Genomic DNA, 22,783 nt, shown 5'->3' on the forward strand with positions numbered 1-22,783 from the left:
GTTACCTATTAAAAACCCATGTTAAATATGTAAAAAGTTACCTTCACACTGTTACCTATTAAAAAACCCATGTTAAATATGTAAAAAATTACCTTCACTGTTACCTATTAAAAACCCATGTTAAATATGTAAAAATTACCTTCACTGTTACCTATTAAAAACCCATGTTAAATATGTAAAAATTACCTTCACTGTTACCTATTAAAAACCCATGTTAAATATGTAAAAATTACCTTCACTGTTACCTATTAAAAACCCATGTTAAATATGTAAAAATTACCTTCACTGTTACCTATTAAAAACCCATGTTAATATGTAAAATTACCTTCACTGTTACCTATTAAAAACCCATGTTAAATATGTAAAAATTCCTTCACTGTTACCTATTAAAAACCCATGTTAAATATGTAAAAATTACCTTCACTGTTACCTATTAAAAACCCATGTTAAATATGTAAAAATTACCTTCACTGTTACCTATTAAAAACCCATGTTAAATATGTAAAAATTACCTTCACTGTTACCTATTAAAAACCCATGTTAAATATGTAAAAATTACCTTCACTGTTACCTATTAAAAACCCATGTTAAATATGTAAAAATTACCTTCACTGTTACCTATTAAAAAACCCATGTTAAATATGTAAAAATTACCTTCACTGTTACCTATTAAAAAACCCATGTTAAATATGTAAAAATTACCTTCACTGTTACCTATTAAAAAAACCCATGTTAAATATGTAAAAATTACCTTCACAGTTACCTATTAAAAAACCCATGTTAAATATGTAAAAATTACCTTCACTGTTACCTATTAAAAACCCATGTTAAATATGTAAAAATTACCTTCACTGTTACCTATGTAAAAATTACCTTCACAGTTACCTATTAAAAAACCCATGTTAAATATGTAAAAATCACCTTCACTGTTACCTATTAAAAAAACCCATGTTAAATATGTAAAAATTACCTTCACAGTTACCTATTAAAAAACCCATGTTAAATATGTAAAAATTACCTTCACTGTTACCTTTTTAAATATGTAAAAATTACCTTCACAGTTACCTATTAAAAAACCCATGTTAAATATGTAAAAATTACCTTCACTGTTACCTATTAAAAAACCCATGTTAAATATGTAAAAATTACCTTCACAGTTACCTATTAAAAAACCCATGTTAAATATGTAAAAATTACCTTCACTGTTACCTATTAAAAAAACCCATGTTAAATATGTAAAAATTACCTTCACAGTTACCTATTAAAAACCCATGTTAAATATGTAAAAATTACCTTCACTGTTACCTATTAAAAAACCCATGTTAAATATGTAAAAATTACCTTCACAGTTACCTATTAAAAAACCCATGTTAAATATGTAAAAATTACCTTCACTGTTACCTATTAAAAAAACCCATGTTAAATATGTAAAAATTACCTTCACTGTTACCTATTAAAAAAACCCATGTTAAATATGTAAAAATTACCTTCACAGTTACCTATTAAAAAACCCATGTTAAATATGTAAAAATTACCTTCACAGTTACCTATTAAAAAACCCATGTTAAATATGTAAAAATTACCTTCACACTGTTACCTATTAAAAACCCATGTTAAATATGTAAAAATTACCTTCACTGTTACCTATTAAAAACCCATGTTAAATATGTAAAAATTACCTTCACAGTTACCTATTAAAAACCCATGTTAAATATGTAAAAATTACCTTCACTGTTACTATATAAAAAACCCATGTTAAATATGTAAAAATTACCTTCACAGTTACCTATTAAAAAACCCTGTTAAATATGTAAAAATTACCTTCACAGTTACCTATTAAAAAACCCATGTTAAATATGTAAAAGTTACCTTCACAGTTACCTATTAAAAAACCCATGTTAAATATGTAAAAATTACCTTCACTGTTACCTATTAAAAACCCATGTTAAATATGTAAAAATTACCTTCACTGTTACCTATTAAAAACCCATGTTAAATATGTAAAAATTACCTTCACTGTTACCTATTAAAAACCCATGTTAAATATGTAAAAATTACCTTCACTGTTACCTATTAAAAACCCATGTTAAATATGTAAAAATTACCTTCACTGTTACCTATTAAAAACCCATGTTAAATATGTAAAAATTACCTTCACATTACCTATAAAAACCCATGTTAAATATGTAAAAATTACCTTCACTGTTACCTATTAAAAACCCATGTTAAAATATGTAAAAATTACCTTCACTGTTACCTATTAAAAACCCATGTTAAATATGTAAAAATTACCTTCACTGTTACCTATTAAAAACCCATGTTAAATATGTAAAAATTACCTTCACCTTCACTGTTACCTATTAAAAAACCCATGTTAAATATGTAAAAATTACCTTCACAGTTACCTATTAAAAAACCCATGTTAAATATGTAAAAATTACCTTCACTGTTACCTATTAAAAACCCATGTTAAATATGTAAAAATTACCTTCACTGTTACCTATTAAAAAACCATGTTAAATATGTAAAAATTACCTTCACTGTTACCTATTAAAAAACCCATGTTAAATATGTAAAAATTACCTTCACTGTTACCTATTAAAAAACCCATGTTAAATATGTAAAAATTACCTTCACAGTTACCTATTAAAAAACCCATGTTAAATATGTAAAAATTACCTTCACTGTTACCTATTAAAAACCCATGTTAAATATGTAAAAATTACCTTCACTGTTACCTATTAAAAACCCATGTTAAATATGTAAAAATTACCTTCACAGTTACCTATTAAAAACCCATGTTAAATATGTAAAAATTACCTTCACTGTTACCTATTAAAAACCCATGTTAAATATGTAAAAATTACCTTCACTGTTACCTATTAAAAACCCATGTTAAATATGTAAAAATTACCTTCACAGTTACCTATTAAAAACCCATGTTAAATATGTAAAAATTACCTTCACTGTTACCTATTAAAAACCCATGTTAAATATGTAAAAATTACCTTCACTGTTACCTATTAAAAACCCATGTTAAATATGTAAAAATTACCTTCACAGTTACCTATTAAAAAACCCATGTTAAATATGTAAAAATTACCTTCACTGTTACCTATTAAAAAACCCATGTTAAATATGTAAAAATTACCTTCACTGTTACCTATTAAAAACCCATGTTAAATATGTAAAAATTACCTTCACTGTTACCTATTAAAAACCCATGTTAAATATGTAAAAATTACCTTCACTGTTACCTATTAAAAAACCCATGTTAAATATGTAAAAGTTACCTTCACAGTTACCTATTAAAAAAACCCATGTTAAATATGTAAAAATTACCTTCACAGTTACCTATTAAAAAACCCATGTTAAATATGTAAAAGTTACCTTCACAGTTACCTATTAAAAAAACCCATGTTAAATATGTAAAAATTACCTTCACTGTTACCTATTAAAAACCAATGTTAAATATGTAAAAATTACCTTCACAGTTACCTATTAAAAACCCATGTTAAATATGTAAAAATTACCTTCACAGTTACCTATTAAAAAACCCATGTTAAATATGTAAAATTACCTTCATGTTACCTATTAAAAACCCATGTTAAATATGTAAAAATTACCTTCACAGTTACCTATTAAAAACCCATGTTAAATATGTAAAAATTACCTTCACAGTTACCTATTAAAAACCCATGTTAAATATGTAAAAATTACCTTCACAGTTACCTATTAAAAACCCATGAAAATTACTCAGTACCTTTAAAAATTACCTGTCACTGTTACCTATTAAAAAACCCATGTTAAATATGTAAAAAATTACCTTCACAGTTACCTATTAAAAACCCATGTTAAATATGTAAAAATTACCTACACAGTTACCTATTAAAAAATATGTAAATATGTAAAAATTTACCTTCACAGTTACCTTTTAAAAAACCCATGTTAATATGTAAAAATTACCTTCACAGTAACCTATTCAGTCTTTGCATATTACAATTACAGAGTTAGTTCCCTTGTGGGTAGGTATCGATTGTAACGTCATTATGTTGTGAACGCAATTCACGTTGTTTTCACCGAATTGTATGATGTTAGGCTCTCAAACATGTGACGTCACAAACAATACCTACTCGCAACGATAGATAACTCTGTTATATGCAAATACAGAATTAAAAACCCCTATTAAAAAAAGACCAGTTACCTATTAAAAAACCAAAGATAAACTAGAAAAAAATTACCTACAAAGTTACTGATATTTCCCCACACAAACAAACATAAATGAGTGAAAGATACCCACACAAACAAACATAAATGAGTGAAAGATACCCACACAAACAAACATAATTGATTAATAGTTACCCACAAACAAACAAACATAAATGAGTGATAGTTTCTTTACACAAACAAACATAATGGAGAAATAGTTACCTGAACAAACAAACAGAAATGAGTGAAAGATACCCACACAAACAAACATAATGGAGGAATAGTTACCTGAACAAACAAACATAAATGAGTGATAGTTACCTACACAAACAAACATAATTGAGAAATAGTTACCTGAACAAACAAACATGAATGAGTGAAAGATACCCACACATACAAACATAAATGAGTTAAAGATACCCACACAAACAAACATAAATGAGTGATAGTTACCTCAACAAGCATGTTTGATAATTTGTCACAATGAGATTAACCCTCAACACCTGCAGTTCTCTTATGACTTGTAGAGGTGTTTAATATGAGGCCAGAAATGGAGAATGGTGTAGTTGCTATGGCGCCAGCTGCTGATGCCAATTTTAGAACCAAGGAAAAGATTTTAGACCCATCAGGAGATTCTGCCGTAGCTGTCCGTAAAAAATTTCCTGAAACATGGATCTGGACAAGTCTTCATATTGGGTAAAACTAGTAAAGAATGATTTCATTCATAGTAAAATATTCATCTTAATTTATGTATCATATAAGGAAAATATGTCACGTGGGCAGTCAATATTGTGTGGTCAGTATTACATGTACAGGTGTAAATATTGTGTTGTCAGTATTACCTGTATAGGTGTAAATATTGTGTGGTCAGTATTACCTGTACAGGTGTAAATATTGTGTGGTCAGTATTACCTGTATAGGTGTAAATATTGTCTGGTCAGTATAACCTGTATAGGTGTAAATATTGTCTTGTCAGTATTACCTGTATAGGTGTAAATATTGTCTGGTCAGTATTACCTGTATAGGTGTAAATATTGTCTGGTCAGTATTACCTGTATAGGTGTAAATATTGTCTGGTCAGTATAACCTGTATAGGTATAAATATTGTCTGGTCAGTATTACCTGTACAGGTGTAAATATTGTCTGGTCAGTATAACCTGTATAGGTGTAAATATTGTCTGGTCAGTATTACCTTTAAGGTGTATATATTGTCTGGTCAGTATTACCTGTATAGGTGTAAATATTGTCTGGTCAGTATAACCTGTATAGGTGTAAATATTGTCTGGTCAGTATTACCTGTACAGGTGTAAATATTGTCTGGTCAGTATTACCTGTATAGGTGTAAATTTTGTGTTGTCAGTATTTTGTGTTGTCAGTATTACCTGTACAGGTGTAAATATTGTCTGGTCAGTATAACCTGTATAGGTGTAAATATTGTCTGGTCAGTATTACCTTTAAGGTGTATATATTGTCTGGTCAGTATTACCTGTACAGGTGTAAATATTGTCTGTTCAGTATTACTTGTACAGGTGTAAATATTGTCTGGTCAGTATTACCTGTATAGGTGTAAATATTGTGTTGTCAGTATTACCTGTATAGGTGTAAATATTGTGTTGTCAGTATTACCTGTACAGGTGTAAATATTGTGTTGTCAGTATTACCTGTATAGGTGTAAATATTGTGTTGTCAGTATTACCTGTATAGGTGTAAATATTGTGTTGTCAGTATTACCTCTAAAGGTGTAAATATTTTGTGGTCAGTATTACCTGACAGGTGTAAATATTGTGTGGTCAGTATTACCTGTACAGGTGTAAATATTAGATAATTATCATTACCTGTGTGATATGTTTTACGATGTCTTCAGGTCTTCTGGAGTTAATACCACACATTTCCCTGTACCTGACACCATAACATCTTGGGATATCAATGCATTTTCAATGAACAAAAATACTGGTATGGATCTGGCCTTGAGAATGCCTTCGGTAAGTAGATCTATGGATGATTCAGTGGTCTGACCATCACCTATCAACTAGGAATATATCCGACTGTTAACGGCCCACTACCTTTCCGGAGCAAAATTTAAAGTTATCTTGAAAACATTAGAAAATCAATACTGATGGCCTAAAATGTGGTAACAACACCAAATTTCCTGGGCAATATATGATAAATGTTGAGATTCATTCGCTGTTTTGCTGTCTGGGGCAGCAATAGTCAACTACTGCACAGTATCACTGTATGGTAACAGGATCCGGCCCCGGTTGTTTGGTATTTACTTTCAGAAAAATTGTACCCAAAAAAATGAGAGGGTTACGTACTAAATCGCTTCAAAAACTCGGTATTATTTCATTTGTTTATCGAAACCTATCAAAAATAAGAACAGTGAAAGCTTAAAATTTTAATATGTCCCACAATTGTATGTAAAAATGAGAATTAAGTCTCCTTATTAGGTCATCTGACCCAAAGGGTCAGGATGACCTATTGTCATCATGCACCGTCTGTCGTCGTCCACCGTCCGCCGCGCGTAAACTTTTCATTCAAACGACTTCTTCTCAATAACCGGAAGGCCCAGGGTACTCATATTTGGCCTGTAGGATGCTGGGATGAAGGGCTACCAAGTTTGTTCAAATAAATAACCTTGACCTTCATTCAAGGTCACAGGGGTCAAATAGGCTAAAATTTCTTTAAACAACTTCTTGTGAATAACTAAGAGGCCTAGATACCTGATATTAGGCCTGTGGCATGCTGGGATGAAGGGCTACCAAGTTTGTTTAAATAAATGACCTTGATTTTCATTCAAGGTCACAGGGGTCAAATAGGCACAAATCTTTAAACAACTTGTTCTCAAGAACCAGAAGGTTTAGGGTACTGATATTGGACCTGTGACATGCTGGGATATAGGGCTACCAAGTTTGTTCAAATGAATGACCTTGACTTTCATTCAAGGTCACAATGGTCAAAAAGGCCAAAATCTTTAAACAACTTCTTCTCAAAAACCAGAAGGCCCAGGGTATTGATATTTGGCCTGTAGGATGCTGGGATGAAGGGCTACCAAGTTTGTTCAAATAAATGACCTTGACCTTCATTCAAGGTCACAGGGGTCAAATAGGCTAAAATTTCTGTAAACAACTTCTTATGAATAACTAAGAGGCCTAGAGACCTGATATTAGGCCAGTGGCATGCTGGGATGAAGGGCTATCAAGTTTGTTCAAATAAATGATCTTGACCTTCATTTAAGGTCACAGGGGTCAAAAAGGCTAAAGTCTTTAAACAACTTGTTCTCAAGAACCAGTAGGCTCAGTGTACTGATATTGGATCTGTGACATGCTGGGATGAAGGGTTACCAAGTTTGTTCAAATGAATGACCTTGACTTTCATTCAAGGTCACAGGGGTCAAAAAGGCCAAAATCTTCAAACAAATTCTTCTCAAAAACCAGAAGGCCTAGAGACCTGATATTAGGCCAGTGGCATGCTGGGATGAAGGGCTACCAAGTTTGTTCAAACAAATGACCTTGACCTTCATTCAAGGTCACAGGGGTCAAATAGGCTAAAATTTCTGTAAACAATTTCTTATGAATAACTAAGAGGCCTAGAGACCCGATATTAGGCCAGTGGCATGCTGGGATGAAGGGCTACCAAGTTTGTTCAAACAAATGACCTTGACCTTCATTCAAAGTCACAGGGGTCAAATAGGCTAAAATTTCTGTAAACAATTTCTTATGAATAACTAAGAGGCCTAGAGACCTGATATTAGGCCAGTGGCATGCTGGGATGAAGTGCTATCAAGTTTGTTCAAATAAATGACCTTGACCTTCATTCAAGGTCACGGGTCAAAAAGGCTCAAATCTTTAAACAACTTGTTCTCAAGAACCAGAAGGCTCAGGGTACTGATATTGGACCTGTGACATGCTAGGATGAAGGGCTACCAAGTTTGTTCAAATGATTGACCTTAACCTTTATTCAAGGTCACAGAGGTCAAAAAAGGCCAAAATCTTTAAAAGACTTCTTCTCAAGAACCAGAAGGCCCAGGCAAGAGTTTAGGATGTGTTTCTTATATAACACCTTGGTTTCCAAGGAATCCTCAAAAGTCCAAACTGGAAGGAACATTAGCAAAATCTATTTCTTATTGTCCAAAAAAAAGTGTTGACTTTAGAAATATATTCCTTCAATCATAGAGACCAAGCCATTTAGTACTTTCAGTACTTTGATAATATGTCCCTTCGCTTCAAATTCGATTGACTAAACAAACGAATAATCAAAGGAACTATCGAACAAACCCATGCTTGAAAGAAAGAAATGAAGAACAAATGAATGAACTAAAAAAGAATGAACGAACGAACAAATAAAATAGATTTCTTTCGTGCGTCCATTTTTCCTCGTTCGTTACTTTGATCGTTCTTCCGTTCGTTCCTTCAGTCAATCAGATTTTTTCACCGCCTACAAAACGTGTTTCTGTATATATATATCAGACAAGTGCCCTAGCTGTGCCTTTTGCTATTGAGAACCTTCCGTTTGTGGTATTTTTCTGTTACCATGAAAACTTAGTCAAAAATACCAAATTACTGTTTATTTTTGTCACATGATGGTTTTTTTTAGCTCACCTGGCCCGAAGGGCCGGTGAGCTTATGTCATGGCGCGGCGTCCGTCGTCGGTCCGTCAACATTTCCTTTAAATCGCTACTAGTCATAGAGTTCTGCATGGATTGTAACCAAATTTGGCCACAAACATCCTTGGGGGAGGGGGAACAGAACTTGTATAAATTCCCCCCGGGCAGGAGGGGCGGGCCCAATAGGGAAATAGAGGTAAATCCTATTCGCTACTGTCCTAGAGTTCCCAAACCCGGGGCAGAACTTGTATAAATTTTGGCTCTGGTCCCCCGGGGGCAGGGGGCCCAATAGGGGTAATAGAGGTAAATCCTTTAAATCGCTACTTGTCATAGAGTTTTGAATGGAATGTAACCAAATTTGGCCACAAACATCCTTGGGGGAGGGGGAACAGACCATGTATAAATTTTGGCTCTGACCCCCCGGGGGCAGGAGGGGCGGGGCCAAATAGGGGAAATAGAAGTAAATCCTTTAAATCTCTACTTGTCCTAGAGCTCTACATGAATTGTAACCAAATTTGGCCACAAACATCCTTGGGGGAAGGGGAACAGAACTTGTATAAATTTTGGCTCTGATCCCCCGGGGGCAGGAGGGGCGGGGCCCAATAGGGGAAATAGAGGTAAATCCTTTAAATCGCTACTAGTCATAGAGTTCTGAATAGAATGTAACCAAATTTGGCCACAAACATCCTTTGGGGAAGGGGAACAGAACTTGTATAAATTTTGGCTCTGGTCCCCCGGGGGCAGGAGGGGCGGGGCCCAATAGGGGTAATAGAGGTAAATCCTTTAAATCGCTACTAGTCATAGAGTTCTGAATGGAATGTAACCAAATTTGGCCACAAGCATCCTTTGGTGAAGGGGAACAGAACTTGTAAAAATTTTGGCTCTGACCCCCCCCCCCCCCCCCCCCCCCCCCGGGCAGGAGGGGCGGGGCCCAATAGGGAAAATAGAGTTAAATCCTTTAAATCGCTACTAGTCATAGAGTTCTGCATGGATTGTAACCAAATTTGGCCACAAACATCCTTTGGTGAAGGGGAACAGAACTTGTATAAATTTTGGCTCTGACCCCCCCGGGGGCAGGAGGGGCGGGGCCCAATAGGGAAAATAGAGTTAAATCCTTTAAATCGCTACTAGTCATAGAGTTCTGCATGGATTGTAACCAAATTTGGCCACAAACATCCTTGGGGGAAGGGGAACAGAACTTGTATAAATTTTGACTCTGGCCCCCCGAGGGCAGGACGGGTGGGGCCCAATAGGGGAAATAGAGGTAAATCCTATAAATCACTTCTTGTCCTAGAGTTTTGCTTGGATTGTGACCAAATTTGGCCATAAACATCCTTGGGGGAAGGGGAACAGAACTTGTATAAATTTTGGCTCTGACCCCCTGGGAGCGGGAGGGGTGGGGCCCAATAGGGGATTTAGAGGTTAATATTAAAATTCCTTCAGAAAAGAAACAATGAACCTGTATTCAGAACATTACTTGGCATTACAAACCAGGTGAGCGATACAGGCCCTCTGGGCCTCTTGTTTCAGTTTTACAATGCACACATACACTTTAAATTATACATGTACATTACTAGCTCTTACTTTGAGCTTGATATTTGGGTTTTCATAAATATACCATCTGTGGAGCGCGGGGGATTATGCCATGCTTTCCGGCTCCATGTTTGTGAATAAAATTTAAACAGGTCGTTATACCAAACCGTATACTAATGACTATACCAAACTGGAATGTTGTGCGTACCAAACACGTATACTATAGTCATAACCTGCTCACTAAATATTGATTATTGGACAAAGGATGTATTTACGATAAATGAAGTAGTTTTTGTTCTATCCTTATCCTTCATTCAACATCTATCTTAATGAAATGCATCCGATATCTTGAGATGTTTTCATATTTTCACACATTTTTCTCAATTTTGTATGGAAATACGATCCAGGTACATGTTTGAATACAAAAAAGGAGTCTTTATTTTCATTTTCACATACAATTGTGGGACATCTTAAAATTTTAAGCTTTCACTGTTCTAATTTTTGATGGGTTACGATAAACAAATGAAATAATATCGAGTTATTGAAGTGATTTATCACGTACCCCTCTCATTTTTTTGGGAAAAATTTTTCCGTAAGTAGATACCAAACAACCGGGGCCGGATCCTGTTACCATACAGTGAGTATTTAGGACGAGGGCGGAAACATAAGACGACCTGCTTTATGAAAATTAACATTTTACCTATTTGAAAGGATTTGTGCAGCAAAAATTTTTTTTTATAATACGTCAGGATATTGACGATGGATGAATGAAAAATTAAGTCCCACCCAACGAATCGCCTAGCTTTTAGCACTATCGGTTGGTTTTGGCCGTGATTTACGGGTAGTGTCGACTACAGTTCAGAGATAATGAGCTAGGCGGTCACGTGGTCTTGTGATGTCACAGTAGTCCGCGGCTACACCAGGTAAGCCTAGTACTATACATATACAGCACATATACATATACGTTAGATCTACAATTTGAGTTTTTCGAGTAAATGGTTATTCTAGTTTTATGATGTAGATATTTTCAGCTTCAAAACATTCCATTTACACCATTTCAAACATTCAAACAAGCATATATCTAACTTTAGATTAGATAGACAGTACAATTTGATAGCGATGTCAAAATGATGTTTGGATCAGTCTGGGATTTAGATAGCATATCATGTAAATTTCTGTGTAATAAAAAGCAGTATAATGTAACACTATCTTTTTACGAGTAAAATCACTAAAATAAGCATGAATACATCTAGAATGTCTGTTTTTATTTCAAACTTCTGCCATAACGATGCAAACATGTCACAGTTTTTCAGTAAAAATAAAATGTGGATGATTGTCAGTTATGTGATATTGGAGTAACAGTACGGTACTTACACCGAAAATAATATGTATATCTATATTGTTGCCTTGGAAACTTTATCCATAACGTTCACATAAAAGCAGAAATACATCAATGATATTTCTGATGTATGTTTTTAAATTATAGTATAAGTGTAGATTGTTTTAAAAAAATCATAATTTCAAAATTATACTAAATCCTTAAAATAGCCAAGGATTTATAAGTAGGATACGTCCTTGAAATAGCATATTCATTGTCGATCCTTTTGTATATCATACCGAGATTTAAATAGTGTTGATATATGAACATACTTAGTGATATTTAAATAAGTAGATTTAGTGTGGTAATGCTGTAACCCTTCTAATACATGCTTAGAATTCTTACTTATACCTTAGAAATTACGGATGATTGCTATATATGCCATGATTCCGTTATTACAGTACTTGACTGGAATAATTTTTTAAGGTTAAACTACAACTATTTTTGTTTCTGAATAAGTCAACTTCCATTATTGTTTTACCTGTGTAATATATATTCCTAGGTATGATCAGGGATATTTTATTTCCATTTGCTTTTACATCTTCATTTTAAAAATGGGGGTGACAATAAACAAGAGGCCCAGAGGGCCTGTATCGCTCACCTGGTTTGTAATGCCTAGTAAGGTTCATTGTTTCTTTTCTGAAGGAATTTGAATATTTACCTCTAATTCCCCTATTGGGCCCCACTCTTTCTGCTCATGGGGGTCAGAGCCAAAAATTATAGGAATTCTGTTAACCCCAAGGATGTTTCTGGGCCAAATTCGGTTAAACTCCAAGCAGAACTCTAAGACTAGTAGCGATTTATAGGATTTACCTAAATTTCCCTATTGGGCCCCGCCCCTCCTGCCCCCAGGGGGTCAGAGCCAAAATTTATACAAGTTCTATTCTCCTTCCCCCAAGGATGTTTCTGGCCAAATTTGGTTTCAATCCATGCAGAACTCTAGGACAAGTAGCGATTTATAGGATTTACCTCTATTTCCCCTATTGGGCCCACCCCTCCTACCCCCGGGGGGTCAGAGCCAAAATTTATATAAGTTCTGTTCCTATTCCCCTAAGAATGTTTCTGGCCAAATTTGCTTACAATCCATGCAGAACTCTAGGACAAGTAGCGATTTATAGGATTTACCTCTATTTCCCCTATTGGGCCCCGCCCCTCCTGTCCCCAGGGGGTCAGAGCAAAAATTTATACAAGTTCTGTTTCCCCTTCCCCCTAGGATGTTTCTGGCCAAATTTGGTTACAATCCATGCAGAACTCTAGAACAAGTAGCAATTTATAGGATTTACCTAAATTTCCCTTATTGGGCCCCGCCCCTCCTGTCCCCAGGGGGGTCAGAGCCAAAATTTATACAAGTTCTGTTCTCCTTCCCCCAAGGATGTTTCTGGCCAAATTTGGTTACAATCCATGCAGAACTCTAGGACAAGTAGCGATTAAAGGATTTACCTCAATTTCCCCTATTGGGCCCCGCCCCTCCTGTCCCCGGGGGGGGGGTCAGAGCCAAAATTTATACAAAATTCCCCTTCCCCCAAGGATGTTTTCTGGCCAAATTTGGGTTACAATCCATGCAGAACTCTAGGACAAGTAGCGATTTATAGGATTTACCTTATTTCCCCTATCAGAGCAAAAATTTAAACAAGTTCTGATCCCCTTCCCCAAGGATGTTTCTGGCCAAATTGGTTACAATCCATTTCGATTTATAGGATTTATAAATTTCCCCTTATTGGGCCCCGCCCCTCCTGTTCAGAGCCAAAATTTATACAAGTTCATTCCCCTTCCCCCAAGGATGGGCCAATATTTGTTTTCATCCATGCAGAACTCTAGGACAAGTAGCGATGTCCCCCCCGGGGGGTCAGAGCAAAAATTTAATACAAGTTCTGTTCCCCTCCCCCCAAGGATGTTTCTGGCCAAATTTGGTTAAAATCCATGCCAGAACTCTATGACTAGACGATTTAAAGGAAATGACGGACAGACGGACGACGGACGGACGGACGGACGACGGACGGACGACGGACCGGACCATGACATAAGCTCACCGGCCCTTTGGGCCAGGTGAGCTAAAAAACTAGAGTATAGATGTACGGGTTTGTAATGATCCAATAACCTGATTGACAGTAAGACAATACCAAATACCCGATATAGTTTGTAATGATCAATCATCGGTGTGTACGTACATAATGTACGTCAAGCATCATATCATCAATGCTTAAATGAGTGATTTCTTTACTTGTAACGTAAAATTTCATTTTACTGTCACAAACTTTGTAATTCACAATGTATCAAAGATACAGACTACAGGAAAATATTATCTAATTAAAGCTTATTCGTTGACGAACTCCGCGACAAAAAACAAATCTGAAACTTTTATTTCTGTGCGGATTTTCTTTTATAATTACACGAAGATACCTGCTATTAGAGCATAAATTAGAGTATTTGAAACATCGAATTTCACTCTTTTAGTTATTTACATTCGAGCCTAAGTTATTGTACGATTAAAAGTTATTATAAAAAATTGTTGGTCGGCTTTTCCTGTGACCGTCGATATAAGTGATAGCACATCAGTTATAGTATAACTACAAGCCACAGACTATTGTGACTTCACACGGTTTAGAGCTAGAAAATATGCATAATCGGATGGTCAGAAAATTTGACCTCTATATCGGCGGCTTACAGGTTATTCCGGTCGCGCGTGACACGGAGAGGTTTCTACACGTGCTAATAAAGCCATTTCCAGCAAAAACTGAAATTATCATTTTTGACTGCACAAATCCTTTAATATTTTTTTTTCGAAGATCATGATAAGTGTAGTATTAAAGGTAAGGTAATAACTTTTGCAGCTCAACAAAATTATCAATCTTGTTTTATATTCAAATTTTAAAAATTAAAAGCTGTTTCGGAAAGGTAGTGGACTTTTAACCTACCAATTGGGGATATATCCAAATATTATACTACCAACTGGGGAAATATCAGACTGGTATCCTTCCAACTGGGAATATATCAGACTGGTATCCTTCCAACTGGGGAAATATCAGACTGGTATCCTTCCAACTGGGGATATATCTGACTGTTAATCTACCAACACAGGATATATCTGACTGTTAACCTACCAACGGGGATATATCTGGCTGTAAACCTACCAACTGGGGATATATCTGGCTGTTAACCTACCAACTGGGGATATATCTGGCTGTAAACCTACCAACTAGGGATATATCTGACTGTTAACCTACCAACTGGGGATATATCTGACTGTTAACCTACCAACTGGGGATATATCTGGCTGTAAACCTACCAACTGGGGATATATCTGGCTGTAAACCTACCAACTAGGGATATTTCTGGCTGTAAACCTACCAACTAGGGATATATCTGACTGTTAACCTACCAACTGGGGATATATCTGACTGTTAACCTAACAACTGGGGATATATCTGGCTGTAAACCTACCAACTGGGGATATATCTTGCTGTAAACCTACCAACTTTGGATATATCTGGCTGTAAACCTACCAACTGGGGATATATCTTGCTGTAAACCTACCAACTTTGGATATATCTGGCTGTAAACCTACCAACTAGGGATATATCTGGCTGTTAACCTACCAACTGGGGATATATCTGACTGTTAACCTAACAACTGGGGATATATCTGACTGTTAACCTACCAACTGGGGATATATCTGACTGTTAACCTACCAACTGGGGATATATCTGACTGTTAACCTACCAACTAGGGATATATCTGACTGTTAACCTACCAACTGGGGATATATCTGACTGTAAACCTAACAACTGGGGATATATCTGGCTGTAAACCTACCAACTGGGGATATATCTGGCTGTAAACCTACCAACTGGGGATATATCTTGCTGTAAACCTACCAACTTTGGATATATCTGGCTGTAAACCTACCAACTGGGGATATATCTGGCTGTTAACATACCAACTGGGGATATATCTGACTGTTTACCTACCAACTGGGGATATATCTGACTGTTAACCTAACAACTGGGGATATATCTGACTGTAAACCTAACAACTGGGGATATATCTGGCTGTAAACCTACCAACTAGGGATATTTCTGGCTGTTAACCTACCAACTGGGGATATATCTGGCTGTTAACCGACCATCTGGGGATATATCTGACTGTTAACCTAACAACTGGGGATATATCTGACTGTAAACCTAACACCTGGGGATATATCTGGCTGTAAACCTACCAACTAGGGATATTTCTGGCTGTAAACCTACCAACTGGGGATATATCTGGCTGTTAACCTACCAACTGGGGATATATCTGACTGTTAACCTAACAACTGGGGATATATCTGACTGTAAACCTACCAACTGGGCATATATCTGGCTGTAAACCTACCAACTGGGGATATATCTGACTGTTAACCTACCAACTGGGGATATATCTGGCTGTTAACCTACCAACTGGGGATATATCTTGCTGTTAACCTACCAACTGGGGATATATCTGGCTGTAAACCTACCAACTAGGGATATATCTGGCTGTAAACCTACCAACTAGGGATATATCGGACTGTAAACCTACAAACTGGGGATATATCTGGCTGTAAACCTACCAATTGGGGATTTATCTGACTCACAGGTTAACCTACCAACTGGGAATATATGAATACATGACTTTAAACTGTCCTCTCCTTGTCATCCATGATTGTCTCTGTGATGCTAGGATTACACAATACACTTCCTCATACAAATGACTGTGATATTTCAGCTGACTGTCATGAAGGAGATGTTTGTTAACTTGGACTATCCTTTGAGCATTAAACGAGGGGAGAAGTTCAAACTCAACATTTACGTCTTCAACTACTTCAACGATCCTTTAGCTGTAAGTCAATCACCAAAAGTTCTTTTCTCTATGAATCTATTAATCTTTGGCACAATCAAATTAACACAGTAATGAGTTCATGCATTCGGGTTAATAACTTTACTAAAGATATGTTTACAGAATATGAAGTATTGCTTTTTTCATCAAATACATCAAGTTTTATAGATTCATCTTCAGATCTTAGGATATTGACATAGACATGAATATAGAGAATAAATGGTCAGTGTCCAAAAACATAAGCTTTATTTTAGCGAGGGTTAAGAAAGACAAAAGTGGCGAGACACATGCTAAAATACAGCTATTTTCCATCAATGCTGAATACAACAAAAATATATGTGATAGGTGTATTCTGAAAATGCAAATGCTGGTTGCAGGATAAATATTGATATCTGTCACAATCATTGGTCAATTCTACTTTTAGGTGGACGTGACGTTGGCTGCTCCATTAGAGAACTCCTTTGGAGTATTTCCTCTTGAAGACTATTCCAAGGAAGTCTTGGAAGATAATTCCTATGCTCAACATATTGCTGTTACAAAAAGTGGACTAATGGTATCAGAAAATCATATTCTAATGATTGGTCAATATCAAATACCCTAAAATAATGATAATAATTTGGGGGGCCGCGGGTGTTTAGTGGTTAAGATGTCCTGACATATTACCACAAGCCCTCCACCTCTGGGCCGCAAGTTTGAATCCCATGTGGGGCAGTTGCCAGATACTAATTGCTGGTCGGTGGTTTTTCTCCACGTACTCTGGCTTTCCTCCACTAACAAACCTGGCATGTCCTTAATCAAATGACCCTGGCTGTTAATAGGACGTTAAACTTATAAAATAGTTTACCAGCTTATTCAGCTTACATTCATTTCTGATAGGAAATCCCAGACTTATTTTCAAGCCCTTCTTCTTTTCAAATTTATTGATCCTGTAAAGCATGCAAGACTTACTTACTAGACTGTCTTACTGTCTTACTAACTAGACTGTCTTACTGACTAGACTGTCTTACTTACTAGACTGTCTAGACTGTCTTACTAACTGTCTTACTTACTAGACTGTCTTACTTACTAGACTGTCTTACTTACTAGACTGTCTTACTGACTAGACTGTCTTACTTACTAGACTGTCTTACTTACTAGACTGTCTTACTTACTAGACTGTCTTACTTACTAGACTGTCTAACTTTAGACTGTTTACTTACTAGACTGTCTTACTTACTAGACTGTCTTACTTACTAGACTGTACTAGACTGTCTTACTCACTACAGTCTTACTTAGACTGTCTTACTTACTAGACTGTCTTACTCACTAGACTGTCTTACTTACTAGACTGTCTTACTTACTAGACTGTACTTACTCTTACTTAGACTGTCTTACTACTTACTAGTACTGTCTTACTACTAGACTTACTTACTAGACTGTCTTACTTACTAGACTGTCTTACTTACTAGACTGTCTTACTTACTAGACTGTCTTACTTACTAGACTGTCTTACTTACTAGACTGTCTTACTGTCCTACTTACTAGACTGTCTTACTTACTAGACTGTCTTACTTACTAGACTGTCTTACTTACTAGACTGTCTTACTTACTAGACTGTCTTACTTACTAGACTGTCTTACTTACTAGACTGTCTTACTTACTAGACTGTCTTACTTACTAGACTGTCTTACTTACTAGACTGTCTTACTTACTAGACTGTCTTACTTACTAGACAGTCTTACTTACTAGACTGTCTTACTTACTAGACTGTCTTACTTACTAGACTGTCTTACTTACTAGACTGTCTTACTTACTAGACTGTCTTACTTACTAGACTGTCCTACTTACTAGACTGTCTTACTTACTAGACTGTCTTACTTACTAGACTGTCTTACTTACTAGACTGTCTTACTTACTAGACTGTCTTACTTACTAGACTGTCTTACTTACTAGACTGTCTTACTTACTAGACTGTCTTACTTACTAGACTGTCTTACTTACTAGACTGTCTTACTTACTAGACTGTCTTACTTACTAGACTGTCTTACTGTCTTACTTACTAGACTGTCTTACTTACTAGACTGTCTTACTGTCCTACTTACTAGACTGTCTTACTTACTAGACTGTCTTACTTACTAGACTGTCTTACTTACTAGACTGTCTTACTTACTAGACTGTCTTACTGTCCTACTTACTAGACTGTCTTACTTACTAGACTGTCTTACTTACTAGACTGTCTTACTTACTAGACTGTCTTACTCACTAGACTGTCTTACTTACTAGACTGTCTTACTTACTAGACTGTCTTACTTACTAGACTGTCTTACTTACTAGACTGTCTTACTTACTAGACTGTCTTACTTACTAGACAGTCTTACTTACTAGACTGTCTTACTTACTAGACTGTCTTACTTACTAGACTGTCTTACTTACTAGACTGTCTTACTTACTAGACTGTCTTACTTACTAGACTGTCTTACTTACTAGACTTAGTCTTACTTACTAGACTGTCTTACTTACTAGACTGTCTTACTGTCCTACTTACTAGACTGTCTTACTTACTAGACTGTCTTACTTACTAGACTGTCTTACTTACTAGACTTACTTACTAGACTGTCTTACTTACTAGACTGTCTTACTTACTAGACTGTCTTACTTACTAGACTGTCTTACTCACTAGACTGTCTTACTTACTAGACTGTCTTACTTACTAGACTGTCTTACTTACTAGACTGTCTTACTTACTAGACTGTCTTACTTACTAGACTGTCTTACTTACTAGACTGTCTTACTGTCCTACTTACTAGACAGTTTTACTTACTAGACTGTCTTACTTACTAGACTGTCTTACTTACTAGACTGTCTTACTTACTAGACTGTCTTACTGTCTTACTTACTAGACTGTCTTACTTACTAGACTGTCTGTTACTTACTAGACTGTCTTACTTACTAGACTGTCTTACTTACTAGACTGTCTTACTTACTAGACTGTCTTACTTACTAGACTGTCTTACTTACTAGACTGTCTTACTTACTAGACTGTCTTACTTACTAGACAGTCTTACTTACTAGACTGTCTTACTTACTAGACTGTCTTACTTACTAGACTGTCTTACTTACTAGACTGTCTTACTTACTAGACTGTCTTACTTACTAGACTGTCTTACTGTCCTACTTACTAGACTGTCTTACTTACTAGACTGTCTTACTCACTAGACTGTCTTACTTACTAGACTGTCTTACTTACTAGACTGTCTTACTCACTAGACTGTCTTACTTACTAGACTGTCTTACTTACTAGACTGTCTTACTGTCCTACTTACTAGACTGTCTTACTTACTAGACTGTCTTACTCACTAGACAGTTTTACTTACTAGACTGTCTTACTTACTAGACTGTCTTACTTACTAGACTGTCTTACTCACTAGACAGTCTTACTTACTAGACTGTCTTACTTACTAGACTGTCTTACTCACTAGACTGTCTTACTTACTAGACTGTCTTACTGTCCTACTTACTAGACTGTCTTACTTACTAGACTGTCTTACTGTCTGTCCTACTTACTAGACTGTCTTACTTACTAGACTGTCTTACTTACTAGACTGTCTTACTTACTAGACTGTCTTACTTACTAGACTGTCTTACTTACTAGACTGTCTTACTTACTAGACTGTCTTACTGTCCTACTTACTAGACTGTCTTACTTACTAGACTGTCTTACTGTCCTACTTACTAGACTGTCTTACTTACTAGACTGTCTTACTTACTAGACTGTCTTACTTACTAGACTGTCTTACTTACTAGACTGTCTTACTTACTAGACTGTCTTACTTACTAGACTGTCTTACTTACTAGACTGTCTTACTTACTAGACTGTCTTACTTACTAGACTGTCTTACTTACTAGACTGTCTTACTTACTAGACTGTCCTTACTTACTAGACTGTCTTACTTACTAGACTGTCTTACTTACTAGACTGTCTTACTTACTAGACTGTCTTACTTACTAGACTGTCTTACTTACTAGACTGTCTTACTAGACTGTCTTACTTACTAGACTGTCTTACTTACTAGACTGTCTTACTTACTAGACTGTCTTACTTACTTATACTGTCTTACTTACTAGACTGTCTTACTTACTAGACTGTCTTACTTACTAGACTGTCTTACTTACTAGACTGTCTTACTTACTAGACTGTCTTACTTACTAGACTGTCTTACTTACTAGACTGTCTTACTGTCTTACTTACTAGACTGTCTTACTTACTAGACTGTCTTACTTACTAGACTGTCTTACTTACTAGACTGTCTTACTTACTAGACTGTCTTACTTACTAGACTGTCTTACTTACTAGACTGTCTTACTTACTAGACTGTCTTACTTACTAGACTGTCTTACTTACTAGACTGTCTTACTGTCCTACTTACTAGACTGTCTTACTGTCCTACTTACTAGACTGTCTTACTTACTAGACTGTCTTACTTACTAGACTGTCTTACTTACTAGACTGTCTTACTTACTAGACTGTCTTACTCACTAGACTGTCTTACTTACTAGACTGTCTTACTTACTAGACTGTCTTACTTACTAGACTGTCTTACTTACTAGACAGTTTTACTTACTAGACTGTCTTACTTACTAGACTGTCTTACTTACTAGACTGTCTTACTTACTAGACTGTCTTACTTACTAGACTGTCTTACTTACTAGACTGTCTTACTTACTAGACTGTCTTACTTACTAGACTGTCTTACTTACTAGACTGTCTTACTTACTAGACTGTCTTACTTACTAGACTGTCTTACTTACTAGACTGTCTTACTTACTAGACTGTCTTACTGTCCTACTTACTTACTGTCCTACTTACTAGACTGTCTTACTGTCCTACTTACTAGACTGTCTTACTTACTAGACTGTCTTACTTACTAGACTGTCTTACTTACTAGACTGTCTTACTTACTAGACTGTCTTACTTACTAGACTGTCTTACTTACTAGACTGTCTTACTTACTAGACTGTCTTACTTACTAGACTGTCTTACTTACTAGACTGTCTTTACTACTAGACTGTCTTACTTACTAGACTGTCTTACTTACTAGACTGTCTTACTTACTAGACTGTCTTACTTACTAGACTGTCTTACTTACTAGACTGTCTTACTTACTAGACTGTCTTACTTACTAGACTGTCTTACTTACTAGACTGTCTTACTTACTAGACTGTCTTACTTACTAGACTGTCTTACTTACTAGACTGTCTTACTTACTAGACTGTCTTACTTACTAGACTGTCTTACTTACTAGACTGTCTTACTTACTAGACTGTCTTACTTACTAGACTGTCTTACTTACTAGACTGTCTTACTTACTAGACTGTCTTACTTACTAGACTGTCTTACTTACTAGACTGTCTTACTTACTAGACTGTCTTACTTACTAGACTGTCTTACTTACTAGACTGTCTTACTTACTAGACTGTCTTACTTACTAGACTGTCTTACTTACTAGACTGTCTTACTACTAGACTGTCTTACTTACTAGACTGTCTTACTTACTAGACTGTCTTACTTACTAGACTGTCTTACTTACTAGACTGTCTTACTTACTAGACTGTCTTACTTACTAGACTGTCTTACTTACTAGACTGTCTTACTTACTAGACTGTCTTACTTACTAGACTGTCTTACTTACTAGACTGTCTTACTTACTAGACTGTCTTACTGTCCTACTTACTAGACTGTCTTACTTACTAGACTGTCTTACTTACTACTTCTTACTGACTGTCTTACTTACTAGACTGTCTTACTTACTAGACTGTCTTTACTTACTAGACTGTCTTACTTACTAGACTGTCTTACTTACTAGACTGTCTTACTTACTAGACTGTCTTACTTACTAGACTGTCTTACTTACTAGACTGTCTTACTACTAGACTGTCTTACTTACTAGACTGTCTTACTTACTAGACTGTCTTACTTACTAGACTGTCTTACTTACTAGACTGTCTTACTTACTAGACTGTCTTACTTACTAGACTGTCTTACTTACTAGACTGTCTTACTTACTAGACTGTTTACTTACTAGACTGTCTTACTTACTAGACTGTCTTACTTACTAGACTGTCTTACTTACTAGACTGTCTTACTTACTAGACTGTCTTACTTACTAGACTGTCTTACTTACTAGACTGTCTTACTTACTAGACTGTCTTACTTACTAGACTGTCTT

At 35.8% G+C, this 22,783-nt stretch overlaps 1 protein-coding gene across 1 annotated transcript in view; it reads left to right on the forward strand.

Moving 5' to 3' along the window:
• LOC138316737 (CD109 antigen-like) overlaps positions 1-22,783 on the forward strand; it is a 491,941-nt gene that overhangs the window by 408,048 nt on the left and 61,110 nt on the right. Inside the window, exons 22-24 of the mRNA XM_069258397.1 lie at positions 6,074-6,191; positions 16,467-16,580; positions 17,002-17,130. Coding sequence (XP_069114498.1) covers positions 6,074-6,191; positions 16,467-16,580; positions 17,002-17,130 — 361 coding nt within the window. The remainder of the gene's footprint in view (positions 1-6,073; positions 6,192-16,466; positions 16,581-17,001; positions 17,131-22,783) is intronic.

Source organism: Argopecten irradians, chromosome 2 (genome assembly GCF_041381155.1).
Source record: "Argopecten irradians isolate NY chromosome 2, Ai_NY, whole genome shotgun sequence".
In the NCBI taxonomy this organism is placed as follows: Eukaryota; Metazoa; Mollusca; class Bivalvia; order Pectinida; family Pectinidae; genus Argopecten; species Argopecten irradians.